At 34.6% G+C, this 25,348-nt stretch overlaps 1 protein-coding gene across 6 annotated transcripts in view; it reads left to right on the top strand.

Moving 5' to 3' along the window:
- The window catches only part of ANKRD28 (ankyrin repeat domain 28), a 180,851-nt gene that overhangs the window by 66,754 nt on the left and 88,749 nt on the right, over positions 1–25,348 (top strand). For 3 of the 6 annotated variants that reach the window (XM_090284361.1, XM_090284362.1, XM_090284363.1), the window contains one exon: positions 8,974–9,057. In XM_090284361.1, coding sequence (XP_090140487.1) covers positions 8,974–9,057 — 84 coding nt within the window. Of the gene's footprint in view, positions 1–7,604; positions 7,840–8,973; positions 9,058–25,348 lie in introns of those variants that run through there. The other 3 variants (XR_016512417.1, XM_090284360.1, XM_090284364.1) reach the window with 2 other exon arrangements.

The raw sequence follows: 25,348 nt of genomic DNA, 5'->3' as shown, positions 1-25,348 counted from the left end.
CCTGTTTCTTTGAGGAAGCACCCTTCCAGTAAATTAGAGGAGGAAGGCATAGCAACAGTGAAGTTTATGAATAGCTTTATAAAAGCCACTGGTTATTTTAGAGGATGGACAATTAGAAGGTATCTTTATATACCAGTAACAATTAATAAATTCATATGTTGCATTCTTACCAATGACTGAATTAGTGGCAAGTATAGTCCAAGGGACTACTTGTTTATATTTGCTTTTGTTGCTTGTGTTTTTGGTTTTGCTCAAAAATCATTAGTTGTATAAGGCCTTTGAAGATGAAGATGATATATGACATTGTGTAATCTCTTGGAATGGTGTGTATAGTAGAATGGAAACATTAATATTAAGAGTATGTTGAGTCAGTTGCTATTATAATTTTGGTGAACATTTAAAAAATAAAAGATTCTTGCTGAAAGGTTTTAAATCATTTCAATGTACTAGAGTTTGAGGAGGATTGAACCAAATCTCACTATCTTTTAGGAACTTTTTTACACCACCTAGAATTAGGCAACTTCGGGATTGTTAACACTTTGTTTTCAGTTCATGCGAAGATACGGACTTTGAATTAAGATTTGAAACCTATTTAAAGCTTGAAGGGACCTTAGACACGATATAATAAATCATATTCCTCATTATATAAATTTGAAAACTGAAGAAGGCCCAAATTCCTTACACTCTAATTGTTTAAGTCCAAACCTGGGAATTTTTGTGAACATCCTTCTTCTCCCTCAGTCCTATATATCCAGTCTAAATCAAAGCATGGTGACTGCCTTGCTTAGACGTGTTAATCATTTTCAATCAGTTAATTAAGAATACAAACTTTATAACATAGCTTACAAGGCTCTGTGTAATCTGAGCTTACCTATTTCTCCAGCTACATTTGCCATTGCCCCACTGTTTTGCTCTGGCCACATGGACCTTCCTTTGGTTCCTTCCCCTCCAATTATTTTTTTTTTCTTCTGCAGTTTATCATAGTTTGCAGTTATATTTATTTCTATGTAAGTTCTATTAGAACAAGGATTGACTGTTTATTCATCATTTTAATTTCTTCAGCCTAGCAGAAATCCTGGCCCATAGTAGATGATAAATAAATACAGATAATGGATGAGTCATCAACTGACTAGATGTTACTGATTTCCCATATATATATTGGGTCATTGTACCCACATATGGTGATAGAGAATTTGGGAGAATATCTGTGATAAATGTTTGTTTCCTTTTTCTTCTAATTTTCCTTCTTTTACTCAGGATAATATAGTAGATTGTTCTTTGAGCTATTTTCTGATCAGTTACTGTTTCTGTTACAATTTGTTGCAGCTGATATTTGTTAATTCATTTTATTTGTTGAAAACTTAAGTAGCTATACTGTACTAGAGTATAGAGGGTGGGAGAATAGGGCTGGAAGGCTATAAACCCACTGATTGATGATTAAAGGAAGAGTAAGATTATAACATAGAGTTAGTTTAGTCTCCAAATAAAAGAAAGTCAAAATTGCAGTGATTCAACAAGCCAGAACTATTTCTCTCTAACATGAAAATTGGGAAGAAGGCAGTCCAGGACTTTTATGGCAGTTCTGTCTCACAGTCCTCAAGGACCTGTATCCTCTCTAGCCTATTATTCGAGGAACTAGGATGGATATGACATTTGTCCTTTAAGAAGTTTTCTGGAAGCCACACAACACCTCTACTTAAAATACGGGTCATAATTTTGTCATGTGGCTCCCAGCTACAAGGGAGGCTGAGAAGTATAGTGTTTGTTACAAGGCTCTGTACTTACTACCTAAAAACTGAATATTTTAATAGAATAGAATGGAAGATGGGAAGATTGGACACTGAATATAGGTCAGTTTTTGCACAGAACCCATCAGATTAATAATAAGTTATTATATGTAACCACTGTAACATACCAGTTGGGTCAAACCACTTGAGATCTTCGGGTAATATTGGTTGTCAGCCATTTTGGATAAATAGATTAAAATGGCCCAGGTTATAAATATATTACATGCAGAGAATTAAATATGATCTTTAAAAGGAGTTTGAATTCATCATTTTTTAAATATCCAGCTGACCTATGAACAATGTGGGGTTGGGTTGATGACCTTCCCTCTCCCCTGAGCAGTTGAAAATCTGTATAATTTTTGACTCCTATTAGTAGCTTAACTAATAATAGCCTATTATTGACCAGAAGCCTTACTGATAATATAAACAGTCAATCAACACATACTTTGTACGTTACATTTATTATATACTGTATTCTTACACTAAAGTAAGCTAGAGAAATGAGTAAGAAAATCATAAGGAATAGAAAGTACATTTACAGTATTTATTGAAAAAAAAAAAATGTAAGTATACCTGTGCAGTTCAGACCCGTGTTGTTCAAGGGTCAACTGTGTAAGTGATGTTTTTGCAGTGGCTGTACTAATCACAAGGAATTCTGACTAACATCATAGAAAGCAGCAATTTCTTAATTTCCTCTCTTCTCCTTTTACCTTGTTTTCTTTTAAATCTGTTCATAAGCCTTTTATAAAGTATATGGACAGATGACGTATAGTTCAAGATGATAGTTTAGGATTCTTGAGCTATGAGAAATATTTCTGAAACATAGTTTGAACCCACTTCCTTACCGTCTTTCACTACAAGCTTTTAAATTTTTTTTTTTTGAAGATCTGCTTATTTTTTAGAAGAGCAGGTATTTTTGTTTGTTTGTTTGTTTATTTTATTTTTAGAGAGAGGGGAAAGGAGAAAGAGAGGGTGAGAAACATCACTGTGTGGTTGCCTCTCATTTACGCCCCCAATTGGGGACATGACGTGCAACCTAGTCATGTGCCCTGACTGGGAATCTAACCAGCAACACTTGGCTCAAAGGCCAACGCTCAATCCACTAAGCCACAGCAGCCAGGGCAGTACTCGCTTAATCTTGACGAAAATATTTTATTCTGTGGATTCACAGATTTGCAAGAGATAAGTTGAGTTTTGGATTGAATCTCTATGCAGAAAGGAAAAATAATTTGTGTCAAAAAAAGAAATTCCAGTGCAACAAAATTAGGAACCTAAAATAATCTTTTAGGACATTAAATTTTTATCAGTAAATGAAGGTTTAAACATACCTTACAATTACTTGGTTCTGTGAAGAGTTAGGAGTAAGCTTTTGATAGGATTAAAGAACAGGGCGATTATGAAAGTTTTGAGGATTGTTGAAATTGTTGGTTTACTAAACACATAATCTAATTTGGCCTAAATAAGTAAGTACCTCAAGAAAAAACCACAATTCCTTACTGTTTTTCAACTGAAAAACAACAGCAGTAAACAATGTTGAACTTAACTTGCACAACCTTTGTCAGTAATTTGTTATCGTAAGTACTTTCTTCATTCCTAATTTCTTAAATACTTAACAACCTCTTTTACAAGGTGTGAGTTCCTTGAGGTTTGGTGCCTATCTTATTTAGAAGATAGAAAACAGTGTTGGATGGTGCTGTTAAATAATAAAAAATACTGAAATATTTATCTCTTAGTATTTTCATCTGACTTTGCTTACTTAGTATATCATGGGCCAGTACTTTTTACCCTTTCTCTTTCCCTAGACTGTAAAGTACAGTGAATCTGAAATAGTGGAAAAATCCTGTAGTTCTACTTCTTGCCTAAGTTTCCTGCTCCCTCACTCCAGTAACAAGTAGTAAACTCTTGTCTGGTTATTGGAGTGTAAGACTACTTTCTTGCAGTCAGTTTCTCAAGAGACCTGAAAATGGTGGGGATTTAGCAATTTAACTGAATGGGATCCCCAGCCACCAGTCTAAAACACCTCACCAGTAAGATTTCATTATCCATAATAATAAGATTATCTTTTTCATTATGAATAACACTATACAGTAGATTCTATTAATGTTATTTTATAAATGTTGTTGAAATTATTCACAGAGAGGTTAAGTAACCTGCTCAAGGCAACAAGGTTATGTTTGTTGGTGGGAAGCTGGTTTATAATACAAGCAGTTTAGCTATAAACCTACATTCTCAGTCACTGCTATTACAGTATTTCTTCTAGATAAAAATCTCTGGAGATTATTATTATTTTATAACTGTGAAGAAATTTAGACTCTGGGAATTTAAGTAGCCTTACCCAAAGACACAACTAATAAATAATGGAATTAGAATGAGCCCTTAGTTTTGGCTGTCATCCAGTATCATTGTTTTATATCCTGTCAACCTCTATGTTTAAGTTGCTCACCTACTAGGAGTACAAAACTCATTTTGCATGTGATGCCTCTCGTGTTTTGTGATTAAACTGCGTGTGTGTGAGTGTGTATGAATCCCCCCCCACACATTGTGTTTTATAATTTTGCCACTCTTGTGATATAATAGAATTCATTTCAGTGAAATTATTTACAGGTGGAAGAAAGTGGAAGGAAATAATATGTATATAACACAGTCCCTGCCTTCAGGGAGTTTGTTTTCTGCTTGAGAAAGACCTAAGTGTGGAAGTTGACCTAGAACAAAAAGCAGATGTACCTGTTTAAGTCTCATTAGGTGCATTTATACATTGGATACTTTAGAACAAGCTAAAATTGCGCATTAAAAAAAAAAGATTTTATTTGGGGTGAGGGGGGAAAAACTCAGAAGATAGAATATAGGATATTGGTACTACAGCATAGTGTTTTCAGATATTTCAAATATCAAGATGATGCTTTTAGTCATCTGAAGGTAGTTAACATCATTTTTGTATGTCACAGTATTTGCATGTTTTTAATTTGTCCTTAAACCATTTCATATATTTTAAAATACAACTATGTAAATTTTTAGCATATTTTAGTATCTTGGCACAGTTATAATAGGGTTATAGACTTTTTCATAGATTGATATTTAATGGTTTTTGTTCTTATATTCTTGTATTCCTGTCTATATCATGCTGGGTTGTTGTTTTTTTCCTATGTTTTGATTGGTAAACTGGCTTAAACTTATGTGATAAGACTAGCTATGAAGTACCCATTTAAAAATAATTTGTTTGTAAATCAATATCACCCCCAATAAATTCAATTAAAAATTTAAAAAATAACTTGTTTGGGAATATTATTGCAATAAATAGTATATTCCTTCATTACCCAAACTTTTCACAACCATTATAAGTTACCTGTCTTTTAAGATCACTTTTGTAGTCTAATATTATAGTTTGCAAAGATCTTGATAGTGTGTATGTACATACACTCAGTGAAAGCAGAATAGATTTGAAAGAGCATGTGTTTGAAATTAGGCACAACTCTATATTAATTTCCATGACTTTGGATAAAATACTTAATTTCTGAGTCTATTTTTTCCTCTGTAATAGAATGTAGCAAGGTTATTGTGAGTAATAAATGATAAACATACATCACCCTAGCACATTATAAATGTTCAAAATAACATGTTTATTAATAAAAATGCTAGTTCATAGAAGGAAAAAGATTGAAGGGGAACCATGGTAATTTTTTTTTCTTTGGTTAATTTTTCTGTGGGGAAATAACCCCATGTTAAGTAAACCAAAAAAAATGGGGGGAGAAAGCTAACTAATCAGTAGTTTTAGCTTTGGGAATATTAAGTTATAGGGAGAAGAGATTCTTTGCTTTCTTTGTGTTAGCCTTTGCCTTTAACATAGATAATTCAGTACCAGGGACTTTTAACAGACTTTAAGACTTTATTCCATTTCCAGAGGGGAAGGTAGAATTATTTAATTTCTTTGATGAAAATTCAAATGATCCATAGAATTTGAGTTAGGATTTCTGTATTATGAAATTTTTATTTTTTATTTTCTTTAAAAATATGACTTGATTAAATTCCACGACTTAGAAATTGTTAGTAAATCTTATACTTTGCATCCTTAAAAATAACATACATGTGGTTGATTTTAAATGGTCTTAATAAGAATAAAACCTTAGGTTCATGGTTTTCATATACTCATAAAATATTTCTCCTTCATTTCTAATTCTCATAGATTCCCTGCAGATATTCTTAATGCAGCTGTCATTATAGGGTTAAACATTTGCTACATTGTAACATATAAAAACAGTTAAGCTGCTTGGAATTGTTTACTTGCTAAAACCAGTGTTAGTCAGCAGAGGCAGTACACCAGATTTCCTTGTGGCTTTTAGTGGAAAATGTTAAAAGCGCACTCATTTTTCAGTTATAGAATTTTTCAGTTTCATCTGGATTAGTCACAGAACTGGCATGAACCTCCTAATTGTGAAGGCAGTCAAATGCACTATTTTTTTCTGCTTCTAGAGGAAGTTACATCCCGAGCAGTAGCTCAGATCTCTGGTAAGTGTAACATGTGAGCATTACTAGGCATTTCATCCTGCGGTTCTGCAGTCTTTACTATTCAGTTGGAATGCTTCTGTGGGGCCAATCCTGAGGTTCTGTAGATATTTTCTGACGACCTACTCGTTTGGAGGTGTCAGTGGCGTTTTGCAAGATCATCTGAGTACCAGGAAAGAATCTGAAATCTACTGAAAAGGATAACTGTAGCGGTTTTCACAGTGGAAGGAAACTATTGGCACAGAGGCAGATGATTGAATAAAGTAGTTGGCTCAAAGAAGATGCACAGTCTGCTGTTTCTTCCTCTGAATGAAGACTATTTAATGGAAGCTGTATTCATGTGGAGATCAAAGGAAACACTGGAATGATAAACTACTGGGGTTTTCTGTTTTTTTTTTTTTTTTTTTTTAATGAAAATGCCTGAAGCAGTAATTTGAGCTCAGATGCCTTCTAATTCCTTCGCGGCCTGCCTGTTCTATTAGGATTCCCTGCTAACACCATTTCTGCCTGGTGCCTGTGCCCTTTTGCTGGAGCAGCCACGGACAACTGCCTGATGAAGAAAGAATGAACGCTCTGCCTTGCTTATGCTGTCGATGGGAATAAAGCTATCTGTGTTTCTTCTCTTATATGGAATATCTGGATTAATCAAGCTGTAGTCTAGTACCAAGAGTCCTATTGTCTCTTGTGGTCTGACTCATCGAATGTTAATGTACTGCAGCTTTGCTATTAATGCAGAGTGTTGTGTTTTTTGTTGTTTTTTTTCCTTTAGCAAACAGAAAGAATTGTCAACCTCTAAGCTGCATTTTTAAAATTTGTGCCGAGCTCTAGATGTGGTTATTTTTTTTATTTTTTTCTGGATAGTATCTGCATGAAGCCAGTGAAGCCGAAGAAATGAAGACAAATTAGAAGTGGAAACAGAATAGTGAGATTTTTTTTTTTTCCAATTATAAGCAAGCCAGCTACTGGTAACTATATGACCTTGCAGGCAAGAGTGGGTATAGCTGTAATTATCTCTGCCACCGCAGTTGTTTCTCATTTCATTCTGCATCGAATGGTGTTGTTACACAAAACAATGATCTTTTTTATGCAAGTAAATTTCTGTGAGATAGAAATTTTGGTAGGGGAGAGATACTTTTAAATAGCTTGTACTGGACTCATTTTTAGTTAATTGACATATTGATGTGAAATTTCTTTTAAATATTGCAAAAACTCAACAGAAAATAACAGAATTTTGTTGGTTTTAGGAAGTTATAAGTTATGTAGTCATAATTTTAAACTTCAGTTTTTCCGGTAGTACTTACTAACTTGAAAAAACCAACTGCGCTGTACAGAGAATGATTCTAAGTGTCATACAGAAGAGGAGGAAAAACTACTTGTGCTCTTCCAACTGTGACTTTTTTCACATAGCTTGGAATTTAGTATTTTAGAAGAGCGAATGAGTCGAGTGTGTATTGTTGTTTTGGAGGAGGTAGAAGATGAATCTCCTGCATTCATTTCTAAATTGCCACAGGAAAATAAAACCCTATATACATCACCTTCTGGAAATGTATTGGTAAGATATAAGCATTTATGTTTACTGTATTCTACTGAAGTAGGGTAAATTTTATTTTTAAGAATAAACATAAGTTAGTTTCCACTAGTTTTATTAAAACCCAAATAAAAGCAATATAGATGTATAGATATGATACAATATTGTATATAAAATGCATACGTTTCTGATTTTTACTTTTTCAGCTGTTAGATAACATTTCGGACTTTACTTGCTATCTCTGAATCTCTTTAAGACTTTAAAAATAATTTGACAATAGTAGCTACAGCAATCACATTTCTGTTTTCATTTTGTAGTTTTAAAAACTGATGTAACAAAAGTGAGGAACTCTGTGTTTCAGGAAAGGTTGACTGCTGCCAGCAATACCTAGGTACAGCATTTTCTGTAATGAATTTTGTGTATTTACACTGCAAGACTTCTATAGGAAAAGAATCAGATTTTATCCTTAACCTTATTCTCAATGCTGTTGTTAATTGGCTTCTTGTTTGACTGGTATAATATGATACCTTATCAGAGAGGCTATGTCGTTGATTGAGAAATTGTTATATTTAGACTCACACATGTTTGCCTCTTCATGTTATTCAGGTATACAGTATTTTTTGGTCTTTGAATGGTAGTGGTTTTCATCAATTGCCAGCTTTTCTTTCTTTCTTTAGATTTATATCTTTATACATGTAATGCTGACCAATGCAAGTTACTTTGATGCCACAAACAGAACTTTTCAAAGAGGTCTTCCCTCCTGGGCCCCAGCATTGACTGGGGACTGCTTGTTTGACAAGTTGTGTCGCACAAGTAGAGGTGGAGATTTCACCCTTGTTTTGTACTTGGCAGGAGCTATTTTTCACCATAATATAAACAAAAGGCTTGCACTTGTATTATACTGCCTAATTTTGGTCACTTTGAATTAATTTTTTTTAAATTAGGCCTTCCTGGCACCCCCAACCCCACCCCCACCCCAAGGAGGAATCCGGTATTTCCATGTGATTTAACTTCATGAAACTTTTAGTTAATGTCAAACACCAAGTGACTATTGCTGCTAGAGGGAAGAAAATGTTTAGATTTAAAAGTTACATGGAGCTATCTTTAGAATCAACCATATGCTGTGATTAATGTTTTTATTACTCTCTTATATTTTAGCCATCACTGGTGCAAGCTATATTTAATGGAGATCCTGATGAAGTTCGAGCACTAATATTTAAGAAAGAAGATGTTAACTTCCAGGTAAAACAATTAATTCACTGATACCTGTCTTTAAGCCTCCTTTTAAAAACTCTTTTAGAGTTATGATTTTTGTTTAAAAGATGTAACACAATTCTGTAACAGTTTTAAATGAGGTTAGAAGTGTCGAGGCAGAACAGGGAAGGGACTGGTTATGTTTTCAGGGTAATGACTCAGGTACAAGAGAATTAGGAGCCAATGAGGGGCCATTGTTCCCCTGGCTTTTTACTTTAAAAATTTTAATAGAAATGTCAAAAAAAAAATAGTACATTTTGCCACATTTACTTTCTCAGATTTACACAGATTGTATATATTTTTTACATATGTGTATATTCATTCTACTGAATCCCATTTGAAAGTAAGTTGCAGACATCTTGACACTTCACTGTTCATTACTTGTGTACATTTCAGGTGAGGGTTCTTTTTGTGAACTCAAAGTAAAAGAGTTTTATTACATTTATGTTATATCTAACTTGATAATAAGATCAATTTTTCTTTCTGTAAATAACCCTTATAAGCATTATACACAAAGACCCATCTGTTTGAGATTCTCACTAAAGAAAGACCTATTGTCTGAAAAGTCTCCGAATTTAAAGATACTGTGTTTTAACATTCAGAACTGGCATGAGAGTGAGTTTTAGAAAGAGTAGTTAGGATAATTTCCTTTCTGGATATGTTTTCCTGTGACCATTAGTTTCTTTAATTTACTAAATTGAGACTGAAAATATATAATTTATTATAATATCAAATTCATCAATGTATATGTGTTTACTTTAAACATGTTCTCAGTACATTTTTCATAATTTAGTCCTCTGAACTATGGAGGGTAGGGGAAGATCATGATTCATAAGGTCACTATAGCAACACAAAAACAGATGACCTAGAAAGGATTGGTAATTCTAAGAAAACCCTACCCTGAAAGCTCATCTTGAACTCTCATCTTTCTTCCCCTCTTTCATACAGCATTACCGTGACTGCTTAATGTTAAGTAGATATAAAAGGTATTTTACTTTTAAATGGTGGATTAATTTTTTTAGTTTATGTGAAGTGTTTGGTTACTGTACCTAACTGAGATATTCTGGACAGTCGATTTTTCTTAGGATAGGCAAAACAGACTTAAAGGAAGAAAACAGCTTACTGCTCTGTTTAACTCTAGTTGTGTGTGTGTGTTTTAAATAGTGCTAACCAGTCTTAACTTGGCGACAAAATTTGAACTATAATCCTGCTTAACTATGATAGTTAATTTGTCCATCATTATAAGTCTCATTATAGCCAATGCTGCTTTTTTTCCTATGTTAATTAAATTTTCCTAAATTTAAAAAATTTTATTCAGAATCATTTTTGAGCATCAGTTATTTTGCTGTGATGGTCTTTGAAGCTGTTGTTTATGTTATAGCTAGTGTTACCTCTCTGCTCTGTAACTTTTATGATTTTTAGCATATACTTACAGATTCATTTCATTACTTACTTTTAGCCATCATTTCTTTTTTTTAAAGTATATTTTATTGATAATGCTATTACAGTCATCCCAATTTTCCCCCTTTGCCCTACTCCCAGTACCCCCCTACTGTCCAGCAATCCCCCCATCCCTTAGTTCATGTCCATGGGTCATGCATATAAACTCTTTGGCTTCTCCATTTTCTATACTATTCTTAACATCCCCCTGTCTATTTTGTACCTACCAATTATGCTTCTTAATCCCTGTACCTTTTCCTCCTTTCCCCCTCTTCTCCCTCCCTGCTGATAACCCTCCAAATGATCTCTGTACCTATGATTCTGTTCCTGTTCTGGTTGTTTGCTTGCTTATTTTTGTTTTTGTTTTTATTTTTTAGATTGAGTTGTTGATAGTTCTGAGTTTGTTGTCACTTTAATGTTCATAATTTTGATCTTTTTCTTACATAAATCCCTTTAACATTTTATGTGATAATAGCTTGGTGATGATGAATTCCTTTAGCTTTACCTGGGAAGCACTTTATCTGCCCTTCCATTCTAAACGAATGCTTTGCTGGATAGAATAATTTTGATTGTAGGTCCTTGCTTTCAATCACTTGGAATACTTCTTGCCAGCCCCTTCTGCCTGCAAAGTTTCTTTTGAGAAATTACTGACAGTTTTATGGGAACTTCTTTGTAGATAACTACCTGCTTTTCTCTTGCTGCTTTTAAGATTCTCTCTTTATCTGTAACCTTCTGCATTTTAATTATGATGCGTCTTAGTGTGGTCCTCTTTGGGTCTAGCTTGTTTGGGACTCTGTGCTTCCTGGACTTGTATGTCTTATTTCCTTTGCCAAATTGGGAAGGTTTTTCTTCATTATTTTTTCAAATAAGTTTTCAGTTTCTTGCTCTTCCTCTTCTCTTTCTCTCACCCCTATGATTCGGATGTTGGTACATTTAAAGTTGTCTCAGAGGTTCCTAATCCTCTCCTTATTATTTTCAATTCTGTTCCTTCTTTCTGTTCTGGGTAAATGTTTATTTCTTCCTATGTTCCAAATCATCTATTTGAATCCCAGCTTTCTTCCCATCACTGTTGGTTCCCTGTGTATTTTTCTTTATTTCACTTTGTATAACCTTCACTTCTTCCTTTATTTTGTGGCCGTACTCAATCATTTCTCTGAACATCCCGATCACCAATGTTTTGAACTCTGCATCTGAAAGGCTGGCTGTCTTCATTCTGTTTAGTTCTTTTTCTGGGGTTTGTTCTGTTCTTTCATGTGAGCCATATGTCTTTGTCTCCTCAATTTGGCAGCCTCCCTGTCTTTGTTTCTATGTGTTGGGTAGAGCTGCTTTGACTCCATGTCTCGGTAGTATGGCCTAATGTAGTAGGTGTCCTATAGGATCCAGTGGCAGAGCCTCCCCTGTCACCCAATCTGAGTATTCAAGGTGGGCTGAGTACACCTCCCCCTCTTATAGTTGAGCCTTGGTTGTTTTTGGCAGATCAGTTGGAGGGATTTATGCAGGCCAGTCAGTTGCAAGGACTGGCTGTTACCATTAACCACCAACCTCCGCCTTCTGTGGAGGATAAGCTGTGTAGGGGCAGGTGCTCTGACATGGACTGTAGCTGTCCACTTGTCTTTTGAGCTACCCACAGAAATTGGTATTGGAGCCCACAACCCTCCAGCCCCATCTCAGGTGTACCCACTCATCTTCTGGCTGGCTTCCATGTAGCATGGAGTAGAAAGGGTAATAAAGAAGAGAGAACCAACTCAGCTTCCTGCCAAGAGAGAATTTCCCTATAGTTTCTTCATGTCTAGAAATGGCACCTCTCTTTTATTCTTGCCAATGCTTCTAGATTTCAGCCCAATATTTAAAATTTTTTCTTCACCGACATTTAGTTTTCTCCTAATATCTATAAACAAGTGTATAGTTCATCATTGTAACTAAATGGCTATGTGGTGGTCCTGAAACAAAGAGTGTATTATCTCGTGAAACCAGATGAGTGTTTTTGTTTGTTTGCTTTTTAATTAAATTTATTGGAGCAACATTGGTTAATAACAAATGTAAATTTCAGGTATACAGCTTTATAGTCCAACATCTGTATACTCTATTGTGCACTCCCCACCCAAAGTCTAGTCTCCTTTGGTCACCCTGTATTTCACCCCCTATCCCCTCATTCTCCTCTCCCATCCTCTCCCCAGTGGTAACCACCACTCTGTTTGTATCTGTGAGTTTGAAACCAGCTGTTTTTGCAGCTAGAAACTGATGGTAACTCATTTTTTTATTCCATTCATGTATAGTTTCTTACTTAGCATATATGTGTCCTGCATCTTCTTTTTTCATCCCCAATATATTTTGGGAACTTGTCCTGCATATTGATATATAGAGAGCTTCCTCGTTCTTCTCTATAGCCACATTGTTTTAGTTTAGGTGTTTATAACATAATTTATTTAACCAGGTCTTCTCTTAGACCTAGTTAAGTAAATAAGTCTTGTTAATCGGTAATAAATGGGTTGTTTTCACCAAGCAAACAAAAATTCTGCTTCAGTGCATAAGCAGAAATTTTAGAATGTTTATATTTATTATGATTATTTAATATATTATGATCTTCCCAAATTGACTAAATGTCCTCTACATTTTTTGTTTGAAGCAATGTTAGTGGACATGTATATATACATTAATGTTGGTTAAACAATGGTATTTTTCCTAGAAATCAAATAATCCTGATGATTTTATTATATATAAATAAAAATGATAGTCATGTAGTATAGCAAGAAATGCCATAAGTTATGTCCTAAATTTTAGACTGAGCTGAAGTTAAATAATCTGATAGGTAGGTCTTATTTGCCCCTAACTTCTCATCTACTTTATGTCACTATACATTAATTTGTATTTTCTGTAGTTTTATATAAATGTAATTACCCAATATGTCCTTTTGTGTAGCTTTTTTCCAAACCATAATTATCTTGAGATTCATCCATGTTGTGCCATGTATTGGTAGTTCGTTCCTTTCTGTTTGCACGGAGTGCATGTAAATAACCTCAGTAGGATTTCATTGTATCAGTATATACAATTTGTTTTTATACTAGCCTACCAATTGATAGTTATTTGAGTTTTTTCCCTTTTTCATCTGTTACAAATAAAGCTACTGTGAACATTTGTATACAAGTTTTTGTATGAACAAATGTTTTCCTTTTTCTTGAGTAATTATCTAGTGGTGATCTGGTTCCACCGTATGGTAGGTATATGTTTAACTTTTTACGACGCTGCAACAGTTTTCAGAGTGATTGTACCATTCATATATACATTACCACCAACAGAATATGAGAACTCCGGTTTTTCCACATCCTCACCAATATTTGATATGATCGGTCTTTTCTCATCCTAGACACTCCTAAGAGATATGTATCTCACAGTGTATTTCATTGTGGTTTTCATTTGCATTTCTGTGATAACTAATGATGTTGATCATCTTTTTGTATGCTGCTTAGCAATCTGTATATCTTCTCTAGTGAAATGTCTTCTCAAGTGTTTTGCTAGTTTATTTTTCTTATTGGGGATTGTTTTCTTGAGTTTTGAGAGTTCTTTACATATTCTGGTTGCAGGTCCTCGGTCTGTGGCTGTATTTTCCTCTTAAGATTTGTTTTTGAAAGGCAGAAGTTTTAAATTTTGATGATGTCCAATTTATCACGTTCCTCTTTAGATCTTCGTTTGGTGTTGTATCTAAAAAAAAAAACCTATCTCAATGTCACATAGACTTCCTTGTATCTTCTAGAAGTTTTGTACTTTTAAATATCACATTTAGATCTGTAATCTTTGTTGAATTAATACTTATTTGTATATGGTACAAGGTATATATCAGAGTTCACTTCTATATATGATATGATATATACAATGATTAAAATACTTATTTAAAAGGCTGTACTACTCTTTCTTCATTGAATTGCTTTTGCACGTTTACCAAAAGTCAGTTGTCTATATATGTGAGGATCTATTTATGGACTCCTTGTTATGTTCCATTGATGTATTTGTCTAGCTTAATGCCAGTACCAACCAGACTGTTAGGACACTCTAAGTGTCCTAACCTTTTTTCTTTTTCTTTTAACCTTTTTGGCTATTCTTGGTCCTTTGTGTTTCCATGTGAATTTTAGCATCAGCTTGTCAATTTGTAGGGGAAAAAAGAAATTGGGATTTTGTTTATCTATAGATCATGTTGGCAAAAATTAATATCTTAACAATATTGAGTCTTCAGATCCATGAACAAGTTATATCTCTCCATTTATTTGGTAATTTGTAATTTCTCAGCAAATTTTGTAATTTCACTGTGCATCTTTGTAAAATGTATCCATATTTTAAACTTTTGTTCCTGTTGTAAATGTTATTTAATTTTAAAATAGGCTGATTATTCTCTGCTACTAAGTTTTTCTATAGTACTCTACGTAGTGCTTTTTCCAGCCTAAGTTGTGGTAACAGGATCCTATTCCCTGTAATCCATGCATTCTCATTGAGGGTGATATCACCTCCAATTTAGCAAAAAATTCATTTGGTGGGGGGATGTATGTGAAAAATCTTACATGCTACAATGATTTGTGGCCCTCCAAAGGGCCAACATTCCATACGTTAGGTAAACAGTGGTATTAAAGTTTCATTGAGGCGATTGGGGAAAAATAATTTTTAGGAGAGTCCTGGGTCAGGGTGATAAGGGAAAGAAAGGTTGAGAAACAACTACTTTAATTCATTTGGACCATTCTTTTCACTAGTCTCGGGCAGTAGTCTTACATACAAGTGCTGCTCAGTACTCAGCTGAGTACACAAGGGCATATTCTGCAGTTCTTCGGGATTCTGTCCTTAAAGCACCCTCCACCCTCTGTTACTGTGTCCTGAGATTCTGTTGCCTGTGTTCTCCCCAAATTGTCAGCTCTGTTGGAACTCAGGGAAATATGCCTATTAAAAATACATGTGTCTCTGTAAAAGCCATTGAGAAGCATTTTATTGATTGAAACGGCTGAATGACATTCTGCTGAATATTTTCAGACCATACATATTTTGTGAAATGGCAATTTTCTGTTACAGTTCAGCAGTATTTCTGAAATAGAAATTCTATATATTTTCTAAACAGTTGTATTGGTTTGATAATTAAAATTGCCAAATTGCATCATCTCTACTTCCTCTTATTTTGTAGGACCTGGTATTGGTATGTAATTTTGGTGGGTGTTTTTGTTGTTGTGTTGTTTGTTTGTTTGTTTTTATGAAAGGCAAGTAAGCCTTAGTCTAGAAGAAAGTAAATTCAGTATTTAAAATAGGGTGCTCTGTGAATTTTTCTTTTTAAAATTACTACTGATGGAGCAATGTGTAGATTGCAACATGAATTAATCAATACCTAGGTTCTGTAAATAGAATTTGCCCCAGGGTAAAAACCATGCCTTCCATTTTTTAAGATAGTTAGGCTCTCAGTCTTAGAGATTGAGAAGTTAAATCATCTCTTTTATAGTTAAGGAAAAACTAAGAACCCTAGAGCTATGTTTTTTTGTTGTTGTTGTTTGTTTTTTTAATCTGTAAGACTGTCTTTTGGAAAGACATCAAGTTGCAAGGCATTTGACATTCTTCTTGCCTGTAAATTAAACATTTTTGATGATACCACAGACATAGTTTAACTTTCAAATGAAAACAAATTTTAAATGAAAAGAAACTTTAAAGACAATTAGCTGCACTACTTTATAGTCTGCCACTGATCATTGTGATTTTCTTTGAATAACGATTTTTCTCCCTAAGATAACCCTCCTTGTCATTAAAGAGACTGCATTAAGTCTATTTTTAATTTATCCTGTTCATTTGCATAAACACAACAAGAGCAGCAAATGATCACTTATGATCTTTAGTTCTGCTTTGCTGGAACTTATGCAAGGAACATTTAGGGTGACCTTCAGTCTGCCCTTTAGGGCACAGAAACTGAGCCACATACCTGGCATTCAGCCTTGCCTGTACACACCTGTTTTTTCCAAGTCCTTCTGGTTTTCCATTGTGCCTTAAGGTCCCTTCTAGCCATCTTTCAGGAAAACAACCTTCGTTCCTTCCCTGGAAAGATTGCTGTGGACCGCACAACCAACCACAGTACCAGGCCTTTTATCTCGTGGGCTTTTATTACCTTCGAAAGTCATTCCCAGTTCCTCAGGGCTTTTTGGTAACAACCAGAGCCCAAGCATGTCTCCTTTAGGCTGACATTCCAGTCAAGGTCTTGGTCAAAAAAACCTCTATTAACAACTGGTCTTATTAGTTTTATGCAAAGAAACTTATGTCATTACTTACTTGTTTAGAATGCCAAACTATAGGGATCAGATAGGGAGAAAAATATACAGTGTGAAGGAAAATCCTTGTCCTTCTAATATTCACTGAACTGGCATTTCCATTCTTCATATTTTCATTTTTCCCCCATTAAAAATTTTCTTGATTTTCCATTACAGTTGTCCCACTTTTTTCCCCCTCTTGCTTCCCTGCACCCTGTCCCTCCCTTCTCCCACATTGTTTCCACTCAATTGTCCATGTCCGTGGCTCATTTATACATGTTCTTTGACTAGACCCTTCCCCTTCTTACCCCCTTCTCTCCCTGCTGCCTCCCCCCTTATTACTATTAGTCTACTCCTTGTTTACATAGCTCTGGTTCAATTTTGCTCATTTGTTTGTGTTGCTCATTAGTTTCCTGTAATGGGTGACAGCATAAGGTATTTTTCTTTCGTTGCCTGGTTTATTTCGCTAAGCATAATTCTCTCTAGTTCCATCCATGTTATTGCAAATGGTAGAAGTTCCTTCTTTCTTTCTGCTACATAGTCCATTCTGCTACCCTATGTCTTTTGATTGGAGCATTTAATCCATTTACATTTAAGGTTGTTACCGAGAAGTACTTACTCATTGTCATTTTCCCCCTTTGTACTCGTGTTCCTCTCTGTCTCTCTCTGTTTCTTCATCTTAAAGCAGACCCTTTAGCATCTCTTGCAATGCTGGTTTGGTGGAGGTGTATTGTTTTAGCCTTCTTTTGTCTTGGAAACTCCTTATTTCACCTTCCATTTTGAATGAGAGCCTTGCTGGGTAGAGTATTCTTGGTTGCAGGCCTTTGTTTTTCATTGCTTAGAATATTTTTTGCCGTTCCCTTCTGGCTTGTAGTGTTTCTGCTGAGAAATCTGATGATAGCTCCTTTGTATGTTATTAGTTGTTTCTCTCTTGCTGCTTTTAGGATTCTCTCTTTGTCTTTGAATGTTGCCATTTTAATTATGATGTGTCTTGAAGTGGGCCTGTTGGGGTTCCTCTTCATTTGGACTCTCTGTGCTTCCTGGACTTACGCGATTCTTTCTTTCCTGATGTTAGGGATGTTTTCCGTCATTAGTTTTTCAAAGAGGTTTTCTATCCCTTGCTCTTCTTCTTCTCCTTCTAGAATTCCTATGATATGGATATTATTACGTTTCATGTTGTCCTGCAGCTGTCTTAGAACCTCTTCAGTCTTGTTCAGTCTTTTTTCATTTTGTTGCACTGTCTGGGAGTTTTTGTCTACGTTGTCCTCCAGCTCGCTGATCCGATCTTATGCTTCCTCTAGCCTGCTTTTAATTCCTTCTACTGTGTTCTTCAATACAGAGATTGTATTCTTTATTTCCTCCTGGCTCTTACTGATAGCTTCTATGTCCTTTTTCATGCTGGTGTAATTCTCAGTAAGTTCCTTGTAGTTTTTCTGGAGTTCCTTGTACTTTCTGCTGAGCTCATTGAGCTTCTCCATAATCCATGTTTTGAATTCCATATCTGATAGTTTGCTCCCCTCTTTCATTTAGCACTCTTTATGGGGATTCTACCTTTCCTTTCGATGGGGGGTTGTTTCTCTGTCTCCCCATTTTTGTGACTCCTATTGTTTGTTGGTACTTCTTAGAATGATCTGCACTTCCTGGATCTGCCCCTGGTGGTGTCAGATCATGTACCCCCTAGAGCTAATTTTATTTGGTCACTTCCATTTAGCAGAGAGAGTATAACAGCCCAGTTTTCTTAATGTCCAGTTCAGTTTTCTGTCCATGATGTCTCCCCAGTTTGTTACCCCTCAATTCTGCCCAGTGGCTTAGTATTATAATAAATTTCTTAGTTTTTTCTCTTGTTAGGTGTAAGTATACAAGCCCTTAGTAAATACATACTTACTAGCTTAATTTGTTATAATTTTGTGTGTTGGTTCATTCTCTTGACAGATATGTGCCAGTTACTATGCTGGGTACTAGAGAGACCAGCCATACATACTTTTTTACCCCTGCTCTTCCATGCTCTTTCCTGACTCAGCGTATCCGTTGTGCCCATGTTGTTGCCAACTCTCTTTGCCTCATCTTCAGTTTCTGTTAATTCTTCAGGTATCAGTTTATGGCAGGCAGGATTCTCACCCTTACATATTCTTTATAATCTCCTGTTCTATAAAACATGATCAGATAGCACCCTCGTGATTAGTTTATGACACCTGGCTTTAGGAAAATGAGATTAATTGTATGGACCTGACCTAAATACATGAACTCTTAAACCTGGATATGGAGTCAGAAACAAAGAGAGTAAGGGATTTGATAAAAGGCAGATTCTGTGTTGCTGACTTTGAAAGTGGGGAATTGGTCACATTTCAAGGACTGTGGGCAGTCTGTAGGAGCAGAGGGCAGCTTCTGGTTGACAGTCAGGAAGGAAAACTGAAACCTCAGTCTCAAAACCACAAGTAACTGAATTTTGCCTGAATGAGCCTAGAAGACCCCCTGATGAGAACACAACCCACCAACACCTTGACTTCAGCTTTATGAGAAACCCTAAGCAGGTAACCCAGCCAGCACCTTGCCTGGACTTCTGCCCTATAAAACTGTAAATTAATAAATGACTGTTGTTTTAAGCTGCTAAACTTGTGGCAATTTGTTATGCAGCAATAAATATCTTTTTTTGGAAATACCTTTCCTAGCCCTCCTGATAGTGTTACGTCAACCTAATAGATGTTCATAGCACTCTGAACTTCTCCCTTTTAACACTCACATTAATTGACTTGTGCCGTTTTCAGTAATTTCAACTCTGGAGATAGGGACCTTGTTTGAATTATTCTCTGTATTTATATTCAGTATATGGTAAGTAGGAGCCGTTTAAAAAATGTTAGAAGAATGAGTAAAACAAGACATAACCCTGACTTTAGCAACTTACAATCTAAAGGTGTTTGGCTAAGCATTCAACCAGAACAGGAACAGAATCATAGGTATGGGGAACATTTGGAGGGTTATCAGCTGGGCGCAGAAGGGGGAGAAAGGGAGATATGGTGCAGGGATCAAGAAGCATAATTGGTTGGTACAAGATGGACAGGAGTGTGTTAAGAATATTATAGGAACGGGTGTAGCCAAAGAATTTACATGCACTACCTTGGACATGAACTAAGGGGGAGGATTCCTGGAGGGAAGTGGGTTACTGGGCAGATTGGGGGCAAAGGGAAAAAAAATTGGGACAGCTATAACAGCATAATCAATTAAATATATCTTTTAAAAGTCATGAAAAAATTTACAGTTTATGTATTGTAGACTTGTACACCTGAAGCCTATATAATTTGATTTACCAGTATCACTCCAATAACTTTAATTTAAACAGGGGAAGAAAAGATTGTATCTCCATCTAATTTCTTATATATTTTTATCAAAAGTCAGATTATTATATTTGTGTGTGTTTATTTCTGGACTCTATTATGGACAGGCCTTTCCTTTTACTCATAGCGCACTGCCTTGATTACTGCAACTTTATAGTAATTCTTGAAATTGTACAGTGTAAGACACCTAACTGTTCTTTTCTTTCAAAATTGCTTTGACTATTCTAATATTTTTGCCCCCTTTCTATATAAGTTTTAGGTTGTTAATATTTACAAGGAATCTTCCTGGGATTTTGATTTAGATTGCATTGAGTCTACAGATAAATTGACAGCTTAACAATAATGAGTCTTCCAATCTATTTAGGTTTTATTTCTTTCATGAGTGTTTTGCAGTTTTCAGCATACAAATCCAGAAAATTTTTGTTAGATTTATACCTAAGCATTTCTCTTTTCTTTTTTTCTATTTTCTTTTTTTTTTCATTCTTTTGCATTGTGAATGTACAGTTTTTAAAAATTTTGATTTCCAATTGTTAATGGCTAGTATGTAGGAATACAATTACTTTTTGTATATAGACCTTGCATTCAGCTATTTTTCTAAACATATTCTAGGATTTAAAAAATAGATTCCTTGGGACTTCTTCATAAACCATATATCATCTATGAATAGAGACAGTTTTATCTCTTCCTTTCCAATTTACATGCCTTTTATTTCTTTTTCTTGACTCACTTTACTTTCAGTATGAGAATAAATACAAGTCACAATAGTAGACAACGTTGCCTTGTTTCTGATCTTAGAAGGAAGCATTTAGTCTTTCATCATTAAGTAGGATGTTAGCTATAACTTTTGTAAATACCCTTTATCAGGTGGTGAAGGACATTAGTTCCCTTCTGCTCCTAATTTGCTGAGTTTTTTAAATCATTAAAACATGTTTTGTTCAATGCGATGATCTTATGATTTTTTTCCTTGACTATTCTGTTAATGTTGAATTACATTGGTTGGTTCTATTTGGAGACTTGTGATTGCAGAATAAACCCCACTTGGTTCTTTGTGTGTATTTTTTCGGTTAAATTTGCTAATATTTAGGTGAGGATATTTATATCTGTTTTTGAGCAAAATTAGCCTGTAATTTTCTTGTAATATCTTTGCCAGGTTTTGGTATTGGGATAATGAAAGTGTTGGCATCATAAAATGCAAAGTGTTCACTTCTCTCCTGCTTTCTAAATATGGAAAGTGGTGTTACTTCTTTAGCTATTTGGTAGAATTTGCCATTGAAACAATCTGGGTTTGGAGTTTTCTTTCTTGGGACGTTTTTACCTATGAAGTCAATGTATTTTTTTAATAGCTGTAGGGCTACGTTACCTATTTTTTTCTTGAGTACTTTTTGTGTCTTTTAAGGACTTGGTCTTTCCATCCAAATTGTATGCATACAATTTTTTCATACTATTCCATTATTATTATTATTATTATTACTACTACTACTACTATTTATTAATGTCTTTGAGGGTTGTACTGATAATTTTCTCTTTTATTCCTGATACTCCTTGCTTTTTATCTTTTGTCATTCTGGCTAGAGGGTTATCAATTTTATTGATATTTTTTCCCAAAGAAACAGTTTTGGAATGATTTCCTATATTGCTTTTTTGTTTTCAATTTCATTGATTTCTGCTCTTTATTGTTTCTATCCTTCTTCTTGAAGACTTTGTGGTTTATTTTATTCTTTTTCTGGCTTCTTAAGTAAAGCTTAGATCATTAATTTGGAAAGTTTGCTTGTGATAGAAACATTTAATAGATAAATTGCTCTCTAAATTCTGCTTTAACTTTATCCCACAAATTTTGATATATTGTAATTTCATTTTTATTAAATTCAAAATATTTTCTAATGTCTGTTGAGATATCCTCTTTACACAGGCAATTTAGAATTAATTTTCTACTTTTATTCTACTTTATTATTAAAATATCTACTTTGGTTTCTTTTTTCTTGGGGATTTTTAAAGCATTTTTCTGTTACTGATTAATAGTTTAATTATGGCCAGAGTGCATACTTTGTATGATTTTAATTTATCTTTTTTTTTAAGATTTTATTTATTTACCTTAAGAGAGAGGGGAAGAGAGGGAGAAAGAGGGAGAAAGAAACATCAATACTGTAGTTGCCTCTCACATGCCCCAGCTGGGGACCTGGCCTGCAACACATGCATGTGTCCTGACTGGGAATCGAACTGGTGACCTTTCAGTTTGCAGGCCAGCACTCAAACCACTGAGCCACCCCAGCAGGGCTGATTTTAATTTATCTTAATGTATTAAGGTGTGGTTTATGGCCCAGAGAGTTCGGTCTAAATGAATGTTTCAAGTACAGTTGAAAAAAATGTGTAATATTTTGTTGTTAGGTAGAGTGTACTATAAATGTCCAATTGGATTTAATTGATTGTTAGTGTTGTTCAGGTCATCTATACCTTTGCTAATTTTTGTCTGTTGTTCTATGCTCAAGTTTCTATAATTGTGGATTGTCTATTTTTTCCCTTATTTTTATCAGTTTTTGCTTTCATATACTTTGAAGTTCTGTTATTAAGTGCATATACATAACTATTGTCAAGTCTTTTTGATGAATTGACCCTTTTACCTTATGTAATGTCCTCCTTTCTTCCTGGTAATATTCCTTATTCTGAATTCTATATTATTAATATAGCCACTTTAGCTGTATTTTCATTGCTGTTTGCATGGTATATGTTTTAACATCCTTTTAACTTTAGCATATCTATATATTTTTAATAGTTTAAATGGTTTCATGTATATGGTATAGATTAGATATGACTTTTATATCCAAAATAACAATCTGTATCTTTTAATTGGTGTATTTAGATCTTTACATTTAATGTGTTCATTGAAATGGCTGTGTTTGGGTCTTCCATTTTTATTATTTTTCTTTGTCTTTTAATTTTTGTTCCTCTACTCTCTTATTTCTTCCTTCTTTTGGATTATTTGGACATATTTCATAGTATTTTTACATTCTTTATTGGCATTTTGACCATCTCTCTGTTTATTATTTTCTTGATAGTTGATCTAGGGATTATAATATACCTATGTATATTTTCACAGTTTATATAGAGTTAATATTTTATCACTAAAGTTTAAAAAATAAAAACAAAAAAATCCTTATTCAACCTGCTTGTATATCAGTATTGCCTTGTAATATATGTAATACTTTGAACTCCTTCCCAGATAATATTAAAAATATTTTGCTTTCAATAAAATGTTCTTCCTTCATACTTGAAGATCTATTTCCTTCTGGTATCATTTCCCTTCATCCTGTAGAACTTCCTTCAGCATTTCTTTTAGACCAAGTATGTTGGGAATGAATTTTTTATTTCCTTCATCTGAGAATGTTTCCATTTTGCCTTCATTTCTAAAGATTATTTTCACGTGATACAGAATTCTTAACGTTTTTTTCCCTGTTCTTAGCCTCCGTGGTTTTGGGTGAGAAATCGCTGTAGTCAGTTGAATCTTTTTTTTTTTTTTTTTTTTATAATTTATTTATTAGTTTGTTTATTTTTAGAGAGAGGGGAAAGGAGAAAGAGAGGGAGAGAAACATCACTGTGTGGTTGCCTCTCACTCACACCCCCAGCTGGGGACCTGACGTGCAACCTAGTCATGTGCCCTGACTGGGAATCGAACCAGCGACACTTGGTTCGCAGGCTGTGAATCTTTCTTTTATATGTAACTTGTCTTTATAGTGGCCTGAGAAAAACAGTTCTCTTTATCTTTATATTTTAACAGTTTGATCATAATGTGCCTTGGCATGTTTTCTTTGAGTTTGTCTTATTTGTGGTTCACTAAGCTTCTTGAATTTATAAATTAGTGCCTTTTACCAATATTTGAGAAATTTCCAGCCATTATTTCTTAAAATTTTTCTGTACCACTTTCTTTCTCCTCTTCTCTGGAGCTTTAATGAAACAAATATTAGACCTTCGAAATTCTCCCAACTGGTATTGTATTAAAGACAGATAAACATACTGAATCTTTCTGGATAAAAGGGTAATTATTTTTTAATGAAAGGCATTGACACCTTTCTTTGATATGTAACTAAAGAGCAGAAACCTGCTTTTGATTCAGCTGGTAAATGAGAAACAGCATGTAAAATATATATAAATCACTTAAAGAAGACTACATAAAATCACTTAAAAGTCACTTAGTACCACACTAACTTTATTTTTTTGATTATGTTTTATTGATTATGCTATTATAGTTGTCCCAATTTTCCCCCTTTGCCCCTTTCCACCCTCACCCCCATCCCTCAAGCAGTCCACACCATTCATTGTTCATGTCCATGGATCATGTGTAGGTTCTTTGGCTACTCCATTTTCTATATTGTATTTTACATCCCCATGGCTGTTGTGTAACTACCTATTTGTACTTAATCCCCTCACCACTTCACCCATTCCCACATACCCCTACCTATCTGGCAGCCATCAAAACACTCTTTGTATCTATGATTCTATCTCTATTCTCGTTTGTTTAGTTTGTTTTTTAGAGTCAATTGTTGATAGATATGTATTTGTTGCCATTTGATTGTTCATAGTTTTGATCTTTTTTTTCTTAAGTAAGTCCCTTTAACATTTCATATAATGGCTTGGTAATGATGAACTCCTTTAGTTTCTTCTTGTCTGGGAAGCTCTTTATCTGCCCTTCGATTCTAAATAGTATCTTTGCTGGGTAGAGCAATCGTGGCTGTAGGTCCCTGCTTTTCATGACTTTGACGATTTTCTGTCAATCCCTTCTAGCCTGCAAAGTTTCTTTTGAGAAATCAGCTGACAGTCTTACAGGAATTCCCCTATAGGTAACTGTTTTTCTCTTGCTGCTTTTAAGACTCTCTCTTTAACCTTTAACGTTTTAATTATGATGTGTCTTGGAGTGGGCCTCTTTGCATCTATCATGTTTGGGACTCTGTGCTTCTCGGACTCTCATGTCTATTTCCTTCACCAAATTAGGGAAGTTTTCTTTCATTACTTTTTCAAATAAATTTCCAAATTCTTGCTCTTTCTCTTCTCCTTCTGGCACCCCTATGATGTGAATGTTGGATCACTGGAAGTTATCCCAAAGGCTGCTTATACTCCTCATGGTTTTGGATTCTTTTTTTCTTGTTGTTGTTCTGATGGGTTGTTTTTTGCTTCCTTGGGTTCTAAATCATTGATTTGATTCTCAGCTTCATCCACTCTACTGTTGTTTCCCTGTGAATTGTTCTTTATTTTAAT

This window comes from Furipterus horrens, unplaced genomic scaffold (assembly GCF_987537825.1).
Source record: "Furipterus horrens unplaced genomic scaffold, mFurHor1.1.pri manual_scaffold_7, whole genome shotgun sequence".
NCBI lineage: Eukaryota > Metazoa > Chordata > Mammalia > Chiroptera > Furipteridae > Furipterus > Furipterus horrens.
Note: the sequence above shows the minus strand (reverse complement) of the source record. Positions and strands in the feature narration are given on the sequence as shown.